The sequence below is a fragment of the Rhinichthys klamathensis genome, unplaced genomic scaffold (genome assembly GCF_029890125.1).
Source record: "Rhinichthys klamathensis goyatoka isolate OS25496 unplaced genomic scaffold, OSU_Roscu_1.1 h1tg000108l_1, whole genome shotgun sequence".
Classification (NCBI taxonomy): Eukaryota; Metazoa; Chordata; class Actinopteri; order Cypriniformes; family Leuciscidae; genus Rhinichthys; species Rhinichthys klamathensis.
The window spans coordinates 1,475,065-1,498,567 of record NW_026606646.1 but is presented as its reverse complement, the minus strand read 5'-3'; the positions used below and the strand labels follow the sequence as shown (position 1 = coordinate 1,498,567).

General features: G+C 40.2%; 1 protein-coding gene across 1 annotated transcript in view; it reads left to right on the top strand.

The window, feature by feature from the left end:
- The first annotated feature begins 434 nt into the window (after window positions 1–434).
- oplah (5-oxoprolinase, ATP-hydrolysing) overlaps window positions 435–23,503 on the top strand; it is a 54,749-nt gene continuing 31,680 nt past the window's right edge. The window contains exons 1-7 of the mRNA XM_056253667.1: window positions 435–650; window positions 833–1,024; window positions 10,031–10,145; window positions 10,693–10,816; window positions 11,725–11,920; window positions 13,135–13,300; window positions 19,374–19,512. Of these exons, the coding sequence (XP_056109642.1) occupies window positions 480–650; window positions 833–1,024; window positions 10,031–10,145; window positions 10,693–10,816; window positions 11,725–11,920; window positions 13,135–13,300; window positions 19,374–19,512 (1,103 nt within the window). The 5' untranslated portion in view covers window positions 435–479. The remainder of the gene's footprint in view (window positions 651–832; window positions 1,025–10,030; window positions 10,146–10,692; window positions 10,817–11,724; window positions 11,921–13,134; window positions 13,301–19,373; window positions 19,513–23,503) is intronic.

Genomic DNA, 23,503 nt, shown 5'->3' with positions numbered 1-23,503 from the left:
GTGCCCATCACTAGTTTCTGGCAATAATGAGCTAGATGATGTCATAGACTTCATTTGTATGATGGGCAAATGCCACATTCACAAAGCAAGATACCTTAAATTTAAACCCAACCATAAAGTATTTGCTTTGGATTTGTTTACTAATAATATTTTAAAAAATCTAAATGGTATTTTTTCCCTCTGTATTCCATGACTTGTTCTTGATTTCTAAAGTTGTTTTTTTGTTGAAATGTATGTTTTGCATGAAAGAAAGAAAGAAAACCAAAAGAAGACATCAGTTAAATAGTGTTTTTGTCCACTGAATAAAAGACAGAGTAGCTTCTTTTGGGTTTCACTGAAGAAAGAAATCCATTGTGAGTAAATGAAGGCAGAATTAAAATTTTGGGGTTAACTATCCCTTTAATAGGTTTACAAAATTTTGTGATCCAGTCAGTGTGTCACTTTTAAATGTTGTGTTCATTGCAGTCTGTGTCACCAGCATGGCTGAAACTAAAGGGAAGTTTGATTTTGCGATTGATCGGGGAGGAACCTTTACGGATGTGTTCGCCCGTTTGCCCGATGGTAGAGAGAGAGTCCTAAAACTGCTGTCACACGACCCCCAGAACTACAAAGACGCCCCTACTGAGGGGATTCGGCGAGTACTGCAGGAGGTGAGGAGAAAACCTTAACCTATTTGGATGTAGATGCTTATTGAGAAGAGGGTTTTTTTTGGTTTATTTGGTTATAGATCTGGGGAGGATACGTAGTTTAGAATGTAGAGAACAGAAGTATGCACATCACTGAAGTGTCGCATAAAAGTCCACTTTGTCTGTTGGGTTCGTGTATTGAACAGGAAACGGGGCAGAGCTTTGCTCGAGATCAGCCCTTGGACACTTCTCAGATTGGCTGGATTCGGATGGGAACCACAGTGGCGACTAATGCCTTACTAGAGCGTCAGGGTGAGAGAACAGCACTCCTGGTGACACGCGGATTTCGTGACCTTCTACATATCGGCACGCAAGCGCGACCTGACCTGTTTGATCTGGTGAGTAAAAATGAGGATGTAAATTCATCCCAGAGACTTGGTGTTGAAGTCAGAAGCTTTATAAGAGCTGAGCCTTTGAATGATGTTCATTCACTCAACAGATTCATTCAAACGCACAACAGTTCTTTACATCATAATACTTTATTACAATGGGCATGTGCACACAAGATACTCGAGAAATGCTTTTCAAGCATGACAGTTCTGTTACTGGGCCTTACACTACTATTTAAAAGTTTTTATTCCTCTGATGGCAAAGCTGAATTATCAGCAGCTATTACTCCTGTCGTCAGTGTCACATGATCCTTCAGAAATCATTCTAATATGCTGATATGGTGCTCAAGAAACATTTCTTATTATAATCAATGTTGAAAACAGTTGTAACATGTATGTTCAGTTTTGGTTTCGTTTATCTGTGTTCTGTTCCCGTTTTACCTGCCTGAGTTCCTAGTTGGTTTCCTTGATTGTTAATTAGTCCTTCACTCCTGTTACTGTTCAGTTTGATTACTTTCCCCGTGTATTTAAGCCCTGAGGCCCTGTCCACACGGACACGGGTATTTTTATAACCGTGACTTTTTTTACGCGGTTCGGCCGTTCGTCCACACGGAAACGCACTGAAACCGAACATTTTTGAAAACCCCTGCCAGGGTGAGGATTTTCAGAAACGCCGGTTACAGTGTTGTCGTGTAGACAGTTGCTGCGTCCCAATTCGCCTACTTATACTACGCCCTAAAAGTATGTACTCTTTTTGTGAAGAAAAAGTACATACTTTTGAGTGTGTAGCAAAAGAGTAGGCAAGCTTTGGGACATACTACTTCGTCATCTTTAACGGACAGATCTGTCGCGTGCATCCTATCACCGTAAACTGCCCTATCAATCATCTCGTCACAGTTAAAATCCTCCATTCAATCTAATATAACTTCTTACCATTTCGGAGAGAATTGTTGTCGCACGTTCATCTGCCAGTCATGGGTCTTTCATGCGGAGACTCTCCTCATGTGTTTGGAATTTGAATATAATAATGCATTTAAAAGTTAATGGCTAAACGTATCTTTGCAAAAGTTCACAATGCTGCTGCAGATGCAATATAATGTGGACAACATTGAATAAATACATTTTCGTCAGGTTAGATACTGATAATTAATCACTCAAACCCCTTTATCTAAACCTCTCTACATAAACGTTGGACTCGCGCGTCCTCCATGTCTGTAGTTTTTGAACACTTTTCATTCGTGTTTGTAGTTCTAACCGAATCCTCGTCCAACGTGCGATGGGTTGTGGGCAATATCAGCCGTTAGAGTGCGCATCGATCTGCACTTCGGATTCTGACCGGATATAGTAGACCATCCGGGTCTCTTTGGGACACTCATTTCAACATACTACGATTTGGGACGTACTAATTCTATTTTCGAATACTATTTAGGACGGATAGTATGCGAATTGGGACGCAGCAAGTGAAACCGGGGTTTTTGCCTTACGACGTCAGAGTGTGTGCCGTTATCCGCTGTGTTTGACGTCAGATTTGCGCTTCTGATTGGCCAACGTGGCTTTACGGTTAAGGTTTATTATCACCGCCTGCTGGCGTGGCATGCTCTTGACCGCGCTCGATAGCGTGTTTTTGCGTTTTCATGTAGACTGAGACCGAGCATGTGTGGACGAGATTTTTTTTTAAACGCTGTAGGAAAAACTCCGGTTATAAAAAATACCCGTGTCCGTGTGGACAAGGCCTGAGTTTCTTTCTGTTCCTTTATCCGGCATCGTCTTAGGCTGGCCACACACACTTGAAGATTTTAAGCCCAATGTCCAACCCCCAATGATCTGGTGGATGTGGCCTGATTCAAGGCTTCTCGCAACCGACTTGTTGTCCAAAAAATCCTCATGTGTGGTGTCATTACGATTATTTAACTGCTCCCGATTGTGTCTGAGCCCGCACGATCCCAAATCGTAAGCCTCTGAAGTGATACCCGCGCTAGCCAATGAGAGCTAGCAAGCTTCACCAACCGGATGATGCGCTCTTCTATAGCTGAAACGTGGCACGAAAGTGGAGTATGGAGAAAAACAATGATCTTTGATATTTTGAATTTGGACTGCAGTACCTATTTCGACCACTAGCTGTCATTCTTACAGACAGCACCTTTAAAGCAGCACTCAGTAAGAATTCCGTTTTTGTCAAACAACGACCCCTAGAGTCGCTGTGGGGCACTTGTACTGTCGTGAATAGCACTCACGCAGAGATGGCTCGCACTCACGGCCGGATCCCCTCCCCCTGTACACTGGTACCTGTTCAGTAGGATGGACGCTGTAACGAGTGGAAATAAGGTATGGCCCCTTTATGAGCTGCGCGCGCCCAACACCACATGTATACGGCGCCGGGTTATTTCTGTTTGATGCTCATTTTATCAGATCTGTTTTTTGCCGTAAAGCAATTCGTTACCTCGCGAGACCTGATATCACACGATACTTCCCAACACTCAGGCCGGCGGCTCGCCGGCCCAAAGTTGCAAGGGTGGTTTTGCGGCTCACAGGCACCAGGGGGGTGCGAGACGACCACCATTCAACACGAAATCAGTAATATAAACATTACAATGACTCCAAAGCTGTTCGGTTAAGGTAAAAAAGTTACTTAGTTCACCTTTAAGACAAACCATGTACAAATTCATGTCAACACCATTGCTGAGTATTTTCTCCTTAAAGGTCGTGTTACTGTCTTTTCTCGTGGCAAAGTATTTTTTATTACATGCAATACATTTTCTCATATGTATTTTCTTGTTATTTCATCTGACTCCATAAATGAAAAGGTTTTAATGATATCCGAGCATCATTAAAGGTTATCTAAGCGATGTCGGGTGACGTCACTTCTTGTTGACGTTTAAAGTATTGTCAAACAAAACGGAGGCTAGCTAGACCCTCCCTCCTCCTCTTCCGCGCCAAGGGGGTAATCCATCGACCGGAAGTTGAAGCCGGCCGGGTGCCGCCATCTTGTAGCAGAACTTCACTTGCGTTAGCATTTCCATTGACTACCATTCATTTTGGCATCACTTTGACAGCGAATAACTTTACATCTGAGGCGTTTAAAGACTCCATTTGTCCATTATTTATTTCTAAAGAAACACGACAATGTATAAATGGCTCTATTACCTTCTATGTTACATTATGGCCCCGTAGAAACAGTTTTAGTAAAAATAGGCTAACGATTGCGTCATAACCACTCGACTCTCTGTCGCGCTGTACAGAAATTACCGTACAGACAGCAGGAGAAGCTCGCAGGCAATCGGGGGGACGTCCCATCAAGAGAGAAGCCCATAGATAATGAGTCCATAAAAGCAACGGAATACTTAATCCTGCTCACTCACGATAAAGGACTCTTTGCTCAAGTTCCCCGTCTCTGCAAGATTAACGTTGGCAATTTTCACGCACAGCTACTAGAAGATTCACGTCTGTCAGACAGGTTGCTCACGTCATCAAGCTTAGTTTGAGTCGGTCTGAGTCTGCGCGTCAGGAACGGAAGTTCTCAAAAATCGCTAAAAGTGGGCTTCAACTGTCTCAACTGAGTTCCAATGAGATCGCTCTGTCCATTTCTTTTACTGTCTATGTTCCGCGCACTAACCCCCAAAACCCCGCCCCCAAGTCCTTCTTGTCGGTGATTGGCTGGAACTGTTTGTCATGTTTCGGGGAGCGGGTCGCCGCAGTTTGTTTTTGTTTCTGTGTGTGGAGCCTGGGCTGTCTACAGAGATCGCGTTTCTTTACAGTGTGTTCAGGGGACAGGCAGCCAGCGGATAGTGAGGAGATGTTTGCTGTATGTGACAAAAAATGTTTTGGCCTAAAAAACGCGTGACATCGCTTAGAGCACCTTTAAATGTGAGCGAATGTTTGACTTACTTTTAACTCTAATGAAAATGTCAAAGTCAGTTAGAATAATCAAATGTAACAATTTATTATGTCAGGTAAATGTATCATTCCTATTTCATAATCAGTTCAAAGATAATCAATACAAAACATTAAATGCTCTAGAATAAAGAGTTAACCCGACATATAGGAAATACTTGATGCTGAGAATCGCCGAGACTCTCAGCATTCACGGGCTGATCTGAAGTACAGAAAAAGCCCCGAGCCTCTTGCGACATTTCATATATCCATATAAATTTGATGATGCTGACTCGCCATGTTCGCAGTAGAGAACGCGCCTATAGAGAGAAATGCACACTTCATACGAATTAACCTATACATAAGCAGAGAGCAGCCCATTTTTGCTCGTTTTTAATTATTTTGTTTAAAAGTACATATTTCAAGCTTTCTGTAGATATACTTCTCATGTATGTGAGGCAAGTAACTTATAGCCTACGCTGAGTTTCGTTGATTAATAAGACGCGCTCCAGTTCACGCGGCCGCGGCTCCGTGTCCTGTATATATATTTGCTTCTTATTTATTAGTATTCCAGGCAATTTGTTGATAAAACATTGATTAAAATGAAGATACAATTTATACTAAACGAAATTCACTTTAAAGAAAGGCTTTCTACAAAACAAAACTTAATAAGTGGTCAAAATCATGTCTGTCTGAGCCATTCCAAATGTTTTCCGAAATATTGGGCATCTTATGATCATATCTGACTCATCCCATGCGGTTCCCTTTTCATATAATCAACATCGATTAAATAAATAAAAAAAAAACATTATATTGTGAAACTTAAATATAAAACGTATGTTTAGTTTTTGTTTTTTTACTTATATTTAAGCATCACTGCTCCGCTTTGCTCATGTGCTCTGGTGTGTAGCTTATAGCCTATACATGCATGTGTGCGTGATGTGATGGAGGGGTGCGATTTTCGAATAATAATTGAATAATACCCAGCGATCTTCGATTATTATTTTTGCTTGAAATGCCCATCCCTACTGTTAACGTATTAGGCGTTTGTCAACAAAATGGTGCGGAGAGACATACACCTTTTTCGTTGGATGCTTCAGTTTTAGCGTAGCTAACCAAAAACGTCTAAGTTACTCTCTAGCATTGAATACGAACCGGACATGGGCATTCTCTCCTTTTTATCTTATGCTCAAAGCACCCAGTTTCTAAAAAAGGTTTTTTTTTTTTCTTCTTCTTTGAATTGTTAAAACAACCAACAACAGCACGTAGAGCCTGAACTCATTCTCTCACTGCTAATAGTTACGAACCGGAAGTAGGCAACCGGAGTCGTCGTCATGGCGGCGCGCATTGTTTAGAGCAGTCGACACTTACAGAAAACACTAGTTTATTAATAAACAATTCAAATGTTTCATGCATAATCATTACTTTTGCTGTTTTTTTGTGGCAAGCTTTATGCGTGCGTTGTGATGCAGAATAGTCAATATATTACGAAAACGCCCATTATGGTTTAGCATTCTCTCCCATATAGTATACATAACTTACAACCCAACTTCAGTCGTGCACGGGCAGCCCTACTTATTTCACATATTTTCTAACCAGCAGATCACTGCGGCGTTCTGAGCCATAGACAGTATAAGAAGTGGACAGAGCCATCTCATTGGAACTCAGTTGAGACAGTTGAAGCCCATTTTTAGCGATTTTTGAGCACTTCCGTTCCTGACGCGCAGACTCAAACCGACTCAAACTAAGCTTGATGACGTGAGCAACCTGTCTGACAGACGTTAATCTTCTAGTAGCTGTGCGTGAAAATTGCCAACGTTAATCTTGCAGAGACGGGGAACTTGAGCAAAGAGTTCTTTGGCGTGAGTGAGCAGGAGTAAGTATTCCGTTGCTTTTATGGACTCATTATCTATGGGCTTCTCCCTTGACGGGCCGTCCCCCCGATTGCCTGCGAGCTTCTCCTCCTGTCTGTACGGTAATTTCTGTACAGCGCGACAGAGAGTCGAGTGGTTATGACGCAATCGTTAGCCTATTTTTACAAAATCTGTTTCTACGGGGCCATAATGTAACATAGAAGGCAATGGAGCCCTTTATACATTGTCGTGTTTCTTTAGAAATAAATAATGGACAAATGGAGTCTTTAAACGCCTCAGATGTAAAGTCATTCGCTGTCAAAGTGACGCCAAAATGAATGGGAGTCAATGGAAATGCTAACGCAAGTGAAGTTCTGCTACAACATGGCGGCACCCGGCCGGCTTCAACTTCCGGTCGATGGATTACCCCATAGACATAATAAATACATAGACGCCCTATTGGCCGCTGGAGCGTACGTCAACGGCGCCGCCATGTTGGGGATGGCAACTTTCCCATACCTCTAATACCGGGAATTGAGAAAAATGCATGTTTTGTGCGCTGTTTGGGGCTGTACACATCGCCACACAATTGAAAACAGCTTTCGAGGAATTACCTTTCACAAGCAAGACTGAACGTTTGTTTTTGGTTGTGTTTGGTCATGATTTAATTGGTAATAGTAACGTTCAGAGGATAAATTAAAAAATACTACTGTTATTGTGTCACGAAATGTAGTTTAAATAGTTTTTCAGTCGACAATGTAGTTGTTTAAAGCTCAAATATGTGTGGTTTGTTTATAAAGATAGCGCCTATTTAAAAATTTGATCTGACGTTTTCGGAGTTGTAAGATGCTATCACCGGGGCTCAGCGCTCGTCTACCCCACCTGGAACAGCCGTCCCTAGGCCAGTGCTTCTGAAGTTTTGCCGCTGACTCGGATGTCTGTAGTCTAGTGGTTAAACACGAGATATATCTAACGGGCGATCTTTGGTCTCATTAATCTATAAATGGTTCCCTGGTAAATTATTTTGGCTGAGGGCAAAGTGAAGTTTCATAACTTTATATTTAGGCTATTTTAACATTGTATCCTGCTGTATATTTGACTGAAGCTACTTCTGTTATAATGGCTATTACTGATCAATAAAACTGAAATTTAACAAAAAGAGTTAAATATTAAAGTCACTATTTAACTTATTTTTTATTGTGTATATTCTGTAATTGATATTTCTTATTCTATTGCTATTATTATAGTATTATTAATAAACTATGCTATTATCAATATTTTTATGATTGTATTATTGTACTTATGATATTATATAATTATACTACTTACTATTTTAATTGCTGTATACTATTTGTTTATTTTATTGACTAAACGTTTTACTATTACTTCTCACTTTATGTTATATTTAACTTTGTGTTAAATGTTATATGTAACTTTATGTTACAGTGCATTGCACTGTAGTTGTACCATAACGTATTATTATAAAGGATCCATCAGTTATCTTTGTTATTGCTAAAATCTGGTCAATCACAGAAAATGCTTTTTCCACAATAAGAAAACTTAAATTATATCTCAGTATGGGGGTCTTCACCATTCTTATCCAAGAATAAAAAGCCAGATACATGACAAGCCTGAGCTTTGACCATTCTTTATTAAAAAATTTTTTTTTTACAAGTCTAACTATCGAGATTTTAAATAACTAGAGATGGAACTTTTTGTACACCACATACAAACCACTGAAATCGGTTGATAAATGTAAAAACAGTTTGTTTTTATCCAGAAAAAAACGCAGCTCCCCCGTTTACTTACATTTGATTACAGTGCAGTCTTGCCCTCCGCAAAATGGCGGACCCGTTGACGTATCGCAGCAACGTTCCAAAGCGGCCAATAGGGCGTCTATGTATTTATTATGTCTATGGATTACCCCCTTGTTCTGAGCGAGCGGTGCTTAATCTTCATAAAGCTTCGAACCGGAAAAGGACAACCGGCTTCCGGTTCAAACCCGCTATGAATCATGGGTAAATTCGCTAACCAGGAAAAAGGTGGATAGACAGAAACTTCTTTCTCATGGAAACATGTGCTAACAATGGATAGTTGCATTCATTGGTTACACCTTTTGGGGGTAGGAGACCATTTGTCTAGAGACCACATTCCTTTGTGTGCCAGTTATCTCTAAACTCTTAAAAACCTTATTACCTTTATTATTTGGGAAAGAGACACTTGTACCACTTGTAATTGTAATTTAACAGCATACTTATAAGCGACTGACCCCTTACAGTTATCCAGGGTTAAGAGTTTTGCTCAAGTGTATAAGGGCCCAGGGGTCACCCCTTGCTTCTTTGAATCATTTGCCGCTACTATCCCACCCCACCTCAAGAATGAATAAAAGATTAGTGGGAGGGATGATAAAAAGTGAGTTGGAGATGGAGAAACAGATCTGATGTTAATAGTGGTTTGAATCGCTGAGTCCAGAAACATACGTTACACAACTATACAAATTCTTAGCCAATAGAGTATACTTACAAATGTTTGTGCCATTAAAGTGCCTGTCTCATTATTAGGGTACGTCGTCCTTCAAACTGTCCATCTCACAAAAACACTTCTTTCTTTCTTTTTTTTTTATCAAAAAAGACTTTTTGTCCCAAAAAGTATATTTTAAACATTTTTGAGTCAATTGTTACAACTGTTTGTTTTCTATAGTAGAGTAAAATTCTTAAATTGGAATAATATTTGTGTATTCTGAATTGTAAAATTCCAGTATCATATTTTTGTAAAAGCTCTTGGCTTTTACAAATGATGAAACCACACTGATTTATAGTCAGGCAACGGTCAACTATATAATGAAGTTAAATCTTAACAGAATGTTTAAACTCTGTTCTCAGGACAAGGGTATTTTTCATAAATGACTGTGAAATCCTATCTGCCACAATTCCAGTTTCCATTTGGGATACACAGTATATTGGGACCATACCAGTTTTTGGTCAATATTGATGTTGTAATGATGTTGCAGGTTCTCCGGTTTCCCCCACCTCTTAGAACACAGTAGTTTTTGCACAAAAACAGTATTTTTCAGAGAAAATCAAAGTACACACTGGAAATGCAGCTGTATGAAACCCCAGAAGAGAATGAATGATAATACCAAATTAGGTTTGTCTTTTAACAGTGTTTCATCTCACCACTGAAAAACTGTTCACAAACAACAAAGCTTTGATGAAATTCCAAGATAATCAAGATCATTTTGTTGTTGTAGGGGCTGCGTGTGAGTGTTTCAAAGTGTGTGTTGTTGTTTTAGGAGGTGTGTATGCCGGATGTGCTGTACGAGGAGGTGATTGAAGTGGAAGAGAGGGTTATTCTCAGACAAGATTCCTGTCAGCTTCCCAGAAACGAGCCCAAACGAATAGTAACAGGTGAAAAACATGTCAACATCTCCTACATATACCTCGTTTTAACAGGTCATATCATAGATTAAGGTTTTCTTGATCTTTTGTAGTAAAGTACTTTATATATAAGGGCTATTTTACATCAAATTAATTCTATCACAAACTATGTATTTTTAGTTTTAGAGGTCAAAACATTCTCCTCAGTGCAGAAGGGCAATTATTGAAACTGAGCTGCAAAAACTATTTGGTCTGAAATTCCACAACTTGTCACAAAAATGTATGCTTTAACATTATTATCTATGATTCCCATTCAGAACCATTGTCAAGGTTATTACAGAGGTAAATTACCTCTAGACATCCTAAAGGCATAGCAACAAAAAAGGCATGTATAATTCATATGGTCAGAGAGGGAGTGTAAAAATGGCCATTAAAGCTATTTGGAGTGTAATTAACCGTGGCTAACATTGTATGTTTATGTCATATGAAACTAGTTTTGTTGGTGTATACAATCTCAGAAAACTATCACTAATGTCAACTGCATGACATCTAAGCATGGAGTCTCCGTTTCTCTCAGGCAGTACTGGAGAAAGTCTTGAGGTGTGGCGTGAGTTGGATCTTCAAAGTGTTGAGCAGGATTTGAGACGTGTGCAATCCAAAGGCATCAGAAGTCTGGCGGTGCTGCTACTGCATTCTTACACGTTTGTATAGATCATTATCTACATCTTATCTTATTTATTCTACATCTCATCTTATTTATTACATGGCTCTCTGGAATATGTTTTTTCTATTTGGTCAATTGCAGCATTCTGTGATCTGATATTTCTTAATAATGACTGTAATCCATAGCAGTGCTGTATATCAGAACCGGAACTGGAGCCATTATGCATTTCATTTATCTATTATATTGCAAATTAAAATGGAGGACTTTAGTATTAAAGGGGTCATAAATTAAGAAATCTAATTTTCCTTGATCATTTGACATTTTTAAGAGATCAATGTACTATCACAGATAATGCAACCACAGAAACCACTTTCCACTTTTCACATTTTACCACTTTCACTGTCTCACCCCTCATTACAATCTCAGGTAGTGTAATAAAACATGTATTACACTACCTGAGATTATACTGAGGAGTAGGACAGTGAAAGTGGTCAAACATTTAAAAAAGAAAAGAAAAGAAAACATGTTTTTCCTGCAAACAGATCTGTTGGTCTACTAGTCTAACTAGTATGCTGATTCATCTGCAAGACCAACTAAACACAGATCAACATAAACACTGCAGGGTGCAGGATCTTGCAATGCAGTGTCATGAGAGGATACCTGGGTGCCAAAAGGTGGACAAGAGAGAGTTATTTGATTATTATCTGTGTAAGAATGGCTCACAAATACTCATGACTTGGTATAAAGAGGGAGTGAAAGTGGTCTGTGCACTGAGCCCTGTGGAACACCAGTTGGTGCTCGTTTAGTTGAAGTAGTTGGTGTGGAGATGAAATTTCCTAATGCCCAATGTGCCATTATATCAAACACTGAAATAATTCAAACACACTGAGACATTTGGTTATATTGATTGAAATCATATTTATCATTCCTGATTGTGTGTTTCAGATGGGCGGCTCATGAGAAGGCTGTGGGGTCTTTGGCGAAGCGTCTTGGTTTTACTCAGGTGTCTCTTTCCAGTGAGGTTATGCCAATGGTGCGAGCAGTGCCTCGTGGGTACACTGTTTGTGCTGACGCCTACCTCACACCAAAAATACACCTTTACCTCACTGAATTCACTGCAGGCTTTAAAGGAGGCTTGAAGGTATGTGCGTGTGGTGCAATAAGCAATTTCTGAGAAACATTGTTGAATACTGTCGATATTTGAAATCAACCCAAACAAACACACCCCTCCTTTCATTGCTCCATCCCCAAAATGCACAAACACGCAATGCAAGAGTGGATGACGAATGAATGACAAGAACAAAAAATGAACATACTGTAGCTTGTATATAATCGTGTGTACAGTAGAGTCGCCAGCAGCACACCAGCTCCAGACAAACAATAACACTCAAAACTGTCCTGTTACTATAGCTAACATTACAACAACAGTGTATCTTGGTTCTGTGAAACATAGCAAAACTGATGTAACTCGCGTATGGAGCAGAAACAAGACAACCTCAGCGTCCATTTTTCAGGCCTTCCTGCTTAGGTCTCTTCAACACTGGAAAGCTTTTCTAATGTTCACATGGGTCCTAAATCTCTTGCCTGATCATAAACCTTCTTTTTCCTGTTATATTCCTCTCACCTTTTCTCTTTTGTAATGTCTCTCAGCCATCTCTCTTTCTGCAGTCTTTCCACAAATCTCCCTCTTGCTTACTTTCTCCCTCCCCTATCATGAGTGTATACGCCCCTTACTGTTGATTGGCTACAAGTGTGTTGTGGTGCTTGGTCCGAACCACTTTCACCAGTGTTTCTCAGAAATCGCTTCCTGCACCTTTAATTTAATAGTCAAGTCAAGTCATCCTCATTTATATAGCACTTTTAACAATGTAGATTGTTTCAAAGCAGCTTTACAGAGATAAACTTAATATAATTTAAGGTAACACAGATTGGTTTGGTTTTATAGTGGTTCTTGAATAATGTTTTTTTCCAGCTAAAGTTAGTTTTGATTGATTCGCTTCCGTTGAAATGATCATTTGTTATTGAATTAGGGGCCGCTAAGATGACACCGTTCTCTCTAAACAGACTTTAAACGCGAACCTGTGATAAACGCTGATGGCATTCACATGCGCATTAAGAATTGATTCTATAGTTATGTGCGTTTGAATATATGTGCGCAGGTTTGTACTTCCCTACAAACCATGCCTAAACAAACTACTTGTCTTGCACATAAATGTTGATACAGAATTTTATTTTATTTTATCACTTCGGGGTTGGTTCGTGAACCCTAATTTCCACAACGCTTTATCTGTAGAGTGGAATAGGGATCCTCCATAAATACGGTACCCCATCTCTCTCTCTCTCTCTCTCTCTCAGGGTGTAGATGTGTTGTTCATGCAGTCAGATGGTGGGCTGACACCAATGGAGCAGTTCTGTGGCTCTCGGGCAGTTCTCTCTGGTCCTGCTGGAGGAGTTGTGGGCTATGCTGTCACATGTTATGGGTTTACGGAAAAGAAGCCTGTCATTGGTTTCGACATGGGAGGTAAGAGATCATCATTTACTCATGTTGTTTAAAACTCCTATGACTGACTTTTTTCTAAGAAACACAAAAGGAGATGTTCACTACAATAAAGGTGATTCACAAGAAACCCAAATCAAAAGAAAATCTTCAGCGTCGAAATGCCCTAAATGAACTACTCTCACTAAAAAAAATATATATATAAAAAACAGTACAAGGGGTGGCACATGTCACAAACCTAGTGTTCTAACACAATTGAATCCTCATTGTGGGACATGTATATCACGTGATATCTTACCTGTCCTTTTTCTTTTCCCCGTTTAATAACAAAACGAATGAACTGTGAATTAACACAAAGAAAAAGGAACGAATGAGCCGTCATACACTAAGGGATCAAAGAACACAGACTTTACCATAAACATTATATATAGTCAAGATGATACAGGGCAAACATTAACAACAGGTGCACAGGCATGAATCAAACAAAGAAAATCATTTCCGCTTTCCACGCAAGCGTTCTCTTTTTTACTCGCATAACCCCCCCTCATTGACGGAGACACGTTGTCGTCAGTATGCATCTCCAAGATTGACAAATTAATGAGCCAATTAAATACCTGCGTCAAACTGCTAAAAACGAAAGTAAAGAGAGAGAGAGAGAAAAAGACAAAACACAAGTCACACTTATCACTGCCAAGTGATTTTTTTTTCTTCTCTTCAGAAGGGAGAATGATATAATATCAAATAAAACCAAATCAATTTCACAAGAAATATTGTTTAAAGCTGCAGTCCGTAGCTTTTTTAAGTTAAAAATAATCCAAAATAATTATATTAAAAAAAACTTATTCTGCCAGTGGTCAAAACTATCTGCTTGCCATAGCTAGATTCAAAACGGGTGGGTTTCCGCGGGAAATTCGAGCATGTCTTTGCGTCATTACGTCACACCCGTACACATAAAGAAGGAGTTTCGGCTAGCCGGCTATACTGCGCGTGACGAGATGTTTAGATGTATAGGCTTTTCTCGCAGCACTTTACATAATTAAACTTATGGCATCCAGAAAGATCCAAACAACAATCATCAGTGTCAACTGGAGATTCAGCAGTTATAAAACCCAAAAGACTTCGTACTTCGGATTTAAGGTGGCTAGAGAAAGAGAAAGAAACCGTCTCATGCGAACACAAGGATTTAAACATCGGCGGGGCTTTTGAAAAGTGCGTGAACTCCGTGTTTTGAAGGGGTTCAAAACGGAAGAAGAGACGGCTTTTTTCTGCTGAACAAGTAAGTTAAGACATTTCAATAGTTTAATCGTGTAACAGTACGTTTTCTTAATTCACACAGTTATGGAGTTTCCTTTGTTGTGCCTTTCTCGTTTTGCTATTATGGAGAATATGAATTCTGAACTACACAGGTAACCATAAAACACATTAAATTTAACATTAGTCACGCAATGCTGATGTGATGTTGTTAACATGAACAATTTGAGAACAAAGTAGGCTATAATTTGCATGGTTGCTGTAAATCGCGTTGATTAAATCTAACGAAGCTTATCATGTCGAATGCTTTTTCCCCCTTAGTTGGTCAGAACAAAAATGGATGTTACTTACTTGTTCAGAAGACATTTTCTTATGAAAATTCTTATGTTGGTCAAACTTTCAAAAAGTGAATCTGTGATTCTGTATGACAGTATCCACACAGCGCGGTGACTGACAGCACCACTCGCCTCAAAACTCTGTGTTCATCCGCGCTGTTTAATGCCGATTTACAACCCACATAAAGATAATAATTCCGCGAATCACTGCAGTTACAGATTTCGAACAGAGAGATGGCGACAAAGAGGAAAAGCTACGGACTGCAGCTTTAAAGGCACACTATGCAAGAATTGTACCTTGATATAACAGCTTCAAAGTCATTTCGGTGGTAAACAAACTCATAGTAGGGCGAATCATCCTGGTAATAAAGCTTGGCGGGGTCGCCGCTGGAAAAACCAGCAATGCAAGTTTGAGAGGAGCGCCCCCGACAAATCTCGCGAGAATCACGACTTGCTTTACGGCAACGACCTCACACACATCAACAACCACATATGAAGCACGAAGACACTTGCGCGCATTTCAGACGTGATACTTGACGATGGAAAAAGCAAAGAAAACGCGGTCGGAAGAGACTTGGAAAAGGAAAAGAGAATCTGACCGCGTGAGGAACCGGAAAAGAGTCCCTGATTCGCCCTCGCTATGTGTGTGCGTGTTGTGTGAGTGAGCGCGAGGGCGGGCGCGGCTGATGAGCTGATCAGCGCCAGCTGTTTTGAATGAGGATGTCCGATATATTGTTTGTTACCTCGTCCTGTCTTTGTCAGTTGGTTGTTGAGGCTACCAGGGTTCTACTCGCCGTGTTCTCCTGCATTCCACTCCTGTACCATGCAGTGGTTTCCTGAGATTTTCCCGGAGGAATTTCTACCTGTTCCTGCATCTGTGTCTGCCCACTGTGTCCCTGCGTTGCCGAGCCTGAGTCTTCTTCTGTCTGCTTCCATTTTGACCCACACGGATATCTACTATTGTGCTCAATAAATTACTGTTTACTCGCAACTGAATCCTTTGACTATTTCCTTGTGACAGTCCCACTCGGTCGGGCTTTCACTAGTTGGCGCGAGCTAAAAAGCAGCACTGGACCGCGATGCTGACCAGGCGATCTTGTTGATGGATTAAGTAGCCTAAATCTCTTATTTCTAAACTTGATTGCATTCTATGTTGTTGCGCTTGCTTGTAGTTTGCCATTTTTTTACGATGCTGTTCATTCATCCATTGTTGATAATTAGACCAGTCCAAAAATGTCCACATATGTCTAGATAGCTATTTACGACAGTGTAAGTGTTCCACAGCGACTATAGGGGTCACTGTTTGACTAAAACTCAATTTCTGCATAATGTGCCTTTAATAAACAGGGTATAGGAAAAACATGGGACAAATCATATGTCATACTGACTTTTATGCTGCCCCTCTGAATCACTGAGTAATAATCTGGTTACACAACATACATCCTAAGTATGCAAAATAGTATTGACAGTGGATAAAACACAGTGAAGGTATTAATATAACCACATTTAGAACCAAAGACCTAGTGCTGGGCGGTATTTTTCAGAAATTATACCGGTTTTACGGTTCATGACACAATTTTTTTCTTTTTCTTTAGGAGCGGCAGAAATAGCAGTTTCCCCGGTAACTGCTGTACACAAAGCAGCGCTGCACTCCGCTCATAAACGCTGCTTTATCAGGAAAGATAAAGAAAGATTAAATGAAAATAACATCGAAACTTTTCTAAAGACAGTCGGTTCCCTTCAAATATACATTAATACAGGGGTTCCCACGGGTCCTTGAAATCCATGAAAGTTTGTGAATCTGAAAAAGAAATGTCAAGGCACTGGAAAGTTTTTTGAAAATAAACATGCATACAGATACAGGTTCTTGAAAGTGCTTGAATTTTTTTTGTGCAAGAAGTTTTCTGGAAAAAATTCCATATTATTCCCTATGGTCCGCTAATGTGTTTTTCGCCAACACTTCGTGGCCTATGCATACTAGCTTGCTTGATTTACGTTAGTTACGTGCATTTACGCGTTACGTTAAGTGTTTCCCATGTGAGGTACTTTGTGTTATACGTTGCCATGACATTCACGCGCGCAAAACTGTAACAATGCATCTTTCAAGGTAACACGATGTAATCTCGCTCTCACTTGAAATGTGTCCCCACATTAAGTCCTTGAATTTGAGGGTATTGAACCTGGAAAGGCCTTGAAAAGTCCTTGTATTTGAAGTTAACCAAGGTGTGGGAACCATGTTAATATAATAACACCTGCGCCACATTTTGGAAAATCTACTTGTGGCAGGTAGTGTTGATATTGTGAACCAATGTATGGGAACACTATAATATAATTTGACAGCTATCAGTTATAGTTTAACCTATCCATCTTCACCGTCACGCTTAGTAACACACACAGCTGTGCCCTCACCAGTGTGCAACAGTGAAAAGGGACCCTCTCAAACAGTGTCGCCCCGCGTTCCGAACGTTGTTTAAGCGGCATACACCGGTATTGCGGTATATTAAAAATTCATATCATAACAAAATTAAAAAACAGTATTTGGTATGAACCGGTATACCGCCCAGCACTACCCAAGACCTTTGTCGGAATGACTGAATGCTTGATTCCCGAACAAAGAGTGAATTCTGTGTGTTGGTTGAGGTTTGATGAACAGTGCACAATTCACATTCATCTAATCTTTCCTAACGATCCTCTAGCTGCCCGCCCCATAAGCAGGCCGTCATAAAACCGCTTCTCTGTAGGCAGCCTAGGCTCTGAGATTTGCACACAAAAGCAATTTGTTTCACCAACCACTCGAAACCAAAATAAATAGTGTTCCAACCAATCACTGACAGGGGGTGGGTGTTGTGAGGTTTTGCGCTCCCAGAAGGCACGTCCTCACGCCGTAAAGAGTCCATCTGAGGAGGGAGGGGGCTCTGGTCGAGGATGTGGAGCTGGAGAGGGGTGTAACCAAAGAAGGGCTGGCAAAACAGTCCATGGGGGAGTGGAGGGTGGGAGGAGCCAGGAGCAGGAGGACCCAGATGGAAACCCAGAGTCCAGCCAGGACGAAGCCCCATGGCGGAGTCGAGGAAAGGTGCAGCCGTGGTGGAGTCTCCTCGACGAAGACATGGGCACGACGAATGTAGATGGATCCGATGGACAGGGAGCCCAGAGCGCAGACGGAGAGCAGATGTACCAAAATGACACCGCAGGCTCCGGAGGCTGCGAAGGAGCCGTAGCGACTGAGGTCCAAGATGGAGCTGGAAGGGGTGGAGAGACAGAGCACAGGGGATTGCTCACAAGTCTGTGGCGCATGCAAGGCGACGTCTGACCGAGGTGGAGCCGAAGGATCGAGAGAACCCGGTGGAGTTTGATGGTCCTAGGTGGAGCAGAGGGAGGGAGGAGCCAAAGCAAAGCGGAGGCCGAGGTGGAGTGACAGGAACAGTGGCTGGAGGTGGGTCCGGGTCCCTTGACTTGCCGGAGCTGGAGACCGGAAGACCCGAGTCAGATCCACACAGAGTGGCATTAGAGGAGAAGTTGAGGGGCTGAAGGGAACCAGCGGAGGCAGGGCTTGAGAACTGGCTGTCTTTGGAAGAGGAGGCGGGAGTGGGAGGCTGGGTGGGAACTCCTCAGCTTTGGGAGTGTGGGCGGAGTCTGCCTCCATTCCCTTGTACTCCACTACAATGATGCTATGATTGGCAGCTATGATTGGCTCAGTCCTCCTTTCAGACTCGGGCTTGTGCATAGCGGCAGACTCAAAATGCTGATCCGTTATTCACCAGAACCCCCTCCACAAATGTGGCGAAATCATTTCTGGGACTGCTCACTGGAAGGCGTGCCTTGGACCGGATAGTGAGTGAGTCACACCAGTTCTAAAAAGTCCCGGGTGTGGTCCTCCAGTGAGCGGTCCTTTTGCTCCAGGCAGAGCAGTTGTGTGGTGGTAAGGTCCATTTTGAAAAAGAAAACAAAAAGGGGAGAAAAGAAAATGGCGCAAAAATTACTCCTTTTTAAGGTCCAGTAGTCTGTCATGTGTAGTCACACATGCACGAGTCGAGGATCAGCAAAAGTCTTTTTTAATGAGTAAGAAGAACACACAGGAGAATGAGAGTAAAATACACACTCACATAAACAATACAGAAAACCGAACTGAAGAAACTAAGGGGCTGTTTACACGACACCATTTTCAACTAAAAACGTAAACTTTTTTTGCGATTTGGCCTTTCGTTTACACGACAACGGCGTTTTGGGTGCCTGAAAACGCAAACTTTTGAAAACGAGTTTCAAAGTGCAAGTTTTTGAAAACGGTCTCTGTGTAAACAACAAAAACGCGAATCTCTAAAGGTGATGACGTCATGCACATGCACATGCAAAACAGAAGTATAACCCTGACACGCAGCTCTCAAATCTTATACTTTATGTATTTATTTGTTCATGCTTAGCATGCAGTGAAGGAGGTTTGAACTGGTTGAACTGATTTCAGAAAGAAACATTTGAGCACTTTGACATTACTGATGATAGATTTATTTGTACAGGCACATCTACAGATGTGAGCAGATACGCTGGACAGTATGAACATGTGTTTGAAGCGACTGTCGCTGGCATCACCCTGCAGGCACCACAGCTTGACATCAGCACTGTAGCAGCAGGTGGAGGCTCTCGACTGTTCTTTCGGTAACAAACATACAATATTAATATAGATAATGTAATTATTGATTTGTTGAGTCTGTGCTCTGATTTTGTAAAGCTTTTTTAAATAATTTTTACACATTGTAAAGCATTCTTTTAGATTTAGATAGGTTGGTTCAGTTGTTCTCATTGTGATTTTTCATAAGACGAAAAGAACCAGTGCTTGACATGGGGTTGTTCATGCTAAATCAATGACCAATTGTTTTGTTGTTAATAATTTAACTGGTTAAGATTACCGATTAATCAATCCCAGCACAAATGCATTCATGCAAACACTGACTGTGCAATCATGCGAAGCTAGTGTGCCCACTCAGTTTTGGAATGTGTCTCTATAAATAAAGATTATGTTCACTGCAAACATCCCTGACAGGAGCCTATCATTTAGGTCATGGTTTAATGTTTGGTGTCTGGTTTTCTGTGTTCAAGCACATGGCATATTTTCTGTTCTGTCACTATTTGCTCCCTGTCCTGCATCTTGCCCTTTACCCCCCTTGTTTGTTACTCTCCTGACTTCTTTCCATTTCCATGTGCGAATTCCAATCGGAAATGATAATTAGTGGTTGACTGATGCTGATATCTTGGAGAGCATGGTGGCAAGAAATAAAGCCAATATCACTATTTATTAATCATTATTTATTTTTATCAGTAAATACAAATTTCACAACATCAAATGTTGTGAGTTTATTTTATTTATTTTACAAAGAATGTATTAAAATAATTAAAAATAAATAATAAGAAAAATATTTGCACTTGATAAAAAGTAAATCACCACTGTCAAAATAAAAGTGTTTTTTCAAACAATTATTGGCCAAACAGAAAAAAAAATCAGATTATCAGCCTTTGAAATAATTTTTAAACATGGCAAATATGGGTCAAATATGGCAAATATGGGTCAAATATATGCTTTAGCGATAAATCGGTTAACTAGTGATCATCTCAATGCATTACTCTCTTCAAAGCCCTTGAAGTGGGAACTCTGGACGAAGAAACTGTAATTATGATCACTGGAACTGCATAATGTGGCTGTTAGAAGGAAACAGGAAGCACACTTACCATGGCAATGCAGTGCAGTAGACATCATCCCATTGACTTTTCTTATTGTCACAATCAGTGTTTTTAGTTTCATTTTCATGTACTTTTAGTTCATCAGTTTCCTGTTTCCTTTGTTCCTAGTTTCCTGCCAGCCATCATTTGTCATGGACACTCATTTAATCAGCACACCCGTTTGTTATGTTGTCATTATCACTGTGTATTTAAGTTCCTCTTTGTTGCTCATTTCAGTGTTCCGGTATTGTTCGTATGTTGTGTTCAACACGCTGTTTCGTTGCTGTTTCTACTCATTGGATTACCTGAGTTTACTTTTTTTTACTTTATTAAAGTGCCCCTGTAGTCAAGTCAAGTCACCTTCATTTGTATAGCACTTTTAACAATATAGATTGTTTCAAAGCATCTTTACAGTGATAATAGGAAATTACAGTAACAGAGATTGTTTTGGCTTTACAGCAGCTCTAGAATAAAGTTATTGTCCAGCTAAAGTTAGTTTTGATTGATTGATTCACTTCCGTTGCAAAGATCATTAGTTATTAACTTAGGGGTCTCTAACATACACTGTTCTAACAGAAAACACTCTGATTTTGAAAAAAAGGTTATCTCTGCACAAACTTCAAAAAAGCAAACCTCAGGCGCAGGTCCTTCATCAGATCTGGATACGGCCTGGATCCGGCTGACTGCGGTAAACCTCGGGATAAACGGAGAGACTAATATTAGCGTAGACGCCATCCTTATTATGATGTACCAAGTACATCAGGATTTATGGGAAGTGTTCCCGGTTCCGGCTGACCTAATCTATGCAGCCTAACATTGAATTATAGAAGTCTATAATGTGTTGTGTATGCTAGGCCAAAGAGATGTTTATAGTCTAGATTTGAACTGACACAGTGTGTCTGCTTCCCGGACAATGTTAGGAAGACTGTTAGTTTTAGTGCTAAATAGGAAAAGGGTCTACCGCCAGCAGTCGATTTTGACATTCTAGGTATTATCAACTGGCCGGAATTTTGAGATCGCAATAGACGTGAAGGACTATAATGCATTAAGAGCTCGCTCAAGTACTGGGGAGCTAAACCATTTAATATTGAAAAATGTATACGATCTTTAATAGGGAGCCAATGCAGTGCAGGGCAACCACCCATAAGAGCATTACAATAATCTAGCCTTGATGTCATGAACGGATTAACTAATTTTTCCGCATTTGTCATTGAGAGCATATGACGTAATTTAGATATATTTTTAAGATGGAAAAATGCGGTTTTACAGAGTCTAGACACGTGACTTTCAAATGAAAGATTGGTATCAAAGAGCACACCCAGGTTCCTAACCGACGACGAAGACTTGACAGAGCAGCCATCAAGTGTTAGACAGTATTCTATTATTATGTGAATTGGTAAGTTTCATCAGGGTGTGAAGAAATATAGAGCTGAGTATCATCAGCATAACAGTGAAAACTAATGCCATGCTTCCTAATGATAGCTCCTAAGGGTAGCATGTACAGAGTGAACAGCAAAGGTCCTAGCACTGAGCCTTGTGGTACTGATAACAGTCAGATAAGTATGATTTAAACCATGCTAATGCAATTCCACTAATGCCAACATAATTTTCTAGTCTATTTAAAAGAATGTTGTGGTCAATAGTATCAAATGCAGCACTAAGATCAGGTAACACTAATACAGAGATACAACCACGATCGGATGATAAGAGCAAATCATTTGTGACTGAGTGCTGTCTCGGTACTATGGTACGGTCTAAATCCTGACTGAAAATCCTTGCAGATACCATTTCTTTCTAAAAAAGAAACACAGTTGTGAGGATACTGGCTTTTCTAGTATCTTTGACAGAAAAGGTAGATTCAAGATTGGCCTGTAATTGATTAATTCTGTAGGATCAAGTTGTGGTTTATTAACAAGCGGTTTTATCGTAATCAAAGTTTTTGGTACTTATCCTAATGACAAAGATGAATTAATGATATTAAGAAGAGGATCTATGACCTCTGGAAGCATCTCTTTTAATAGCTTAGTTGGTATATTGTCTAACATACATGTTGTCGATTTAGATGATTTAACAAGTTTAGAAAATTCTTCCTCTCCTATAGCAATGAATGAATCAAAATTTTCCTCAAGGAGACTACAATGCACTGCCTGATGCAATACTGTAGTAGACAGTTGCATAGTTATAATTTTCTCACTGATATTATCAATCTTGTAAGTAAAGAAGTTCATAAAGTCATTGCTGCTGTGCTGCTTGGAAACGTCTTGGGTTGAAGCTTTATTTTTAATTAATTTAGCCACTGTTTCAAATAAATACCTAGGGTTTTGTTTATTTTCTTCTAATAGGGTTGAAAAATAAGCAGATCTAGCAGTTTTTAAGCCTCTCTGTACGCAATCGTGCTCTCTTTCCATGAAATGAAAAAACTCTAGTTTTGTTTTCTTCCAGTTGTGCTCCATTTTTCTGGCTGCTCGCTGGCTAGAGTGTGCTCGTTGTACCATGGTGTTGGACTATTTTCTTTAATCTTCTTTAAGCGCAAAGGAGCAACTGTCTAAGGTGCTGGAAAAGAGAGAGTCAAAAGTTTCTGTCGCAATATTCTTCTAAGCTATCTGGGATGCTGAGGAGATGAAACTGATCAGGAATATTATTAATAAAACAATCTTTAGTAGCAGAAGTGATAGGTCTAACATATTTGTAACACGGAGTCGACTTTGCAGCCTTGGCTGAATGAAGTATACACAAGACTAGATAATGATCTGAGATGTCATCGCTCTGCAAAACTCTTTGAAACTCTTCAAAAAAAAAATTTGTACGTGAACTTGAACTATCCCGCCATCTAGCTTTAAAATGAATTACCACCCTGGATCATTTCCAGAGAGTACATTTTATGTACCATACAAAACATTAACATGTCATAGTACATTTACAACCATAAAGA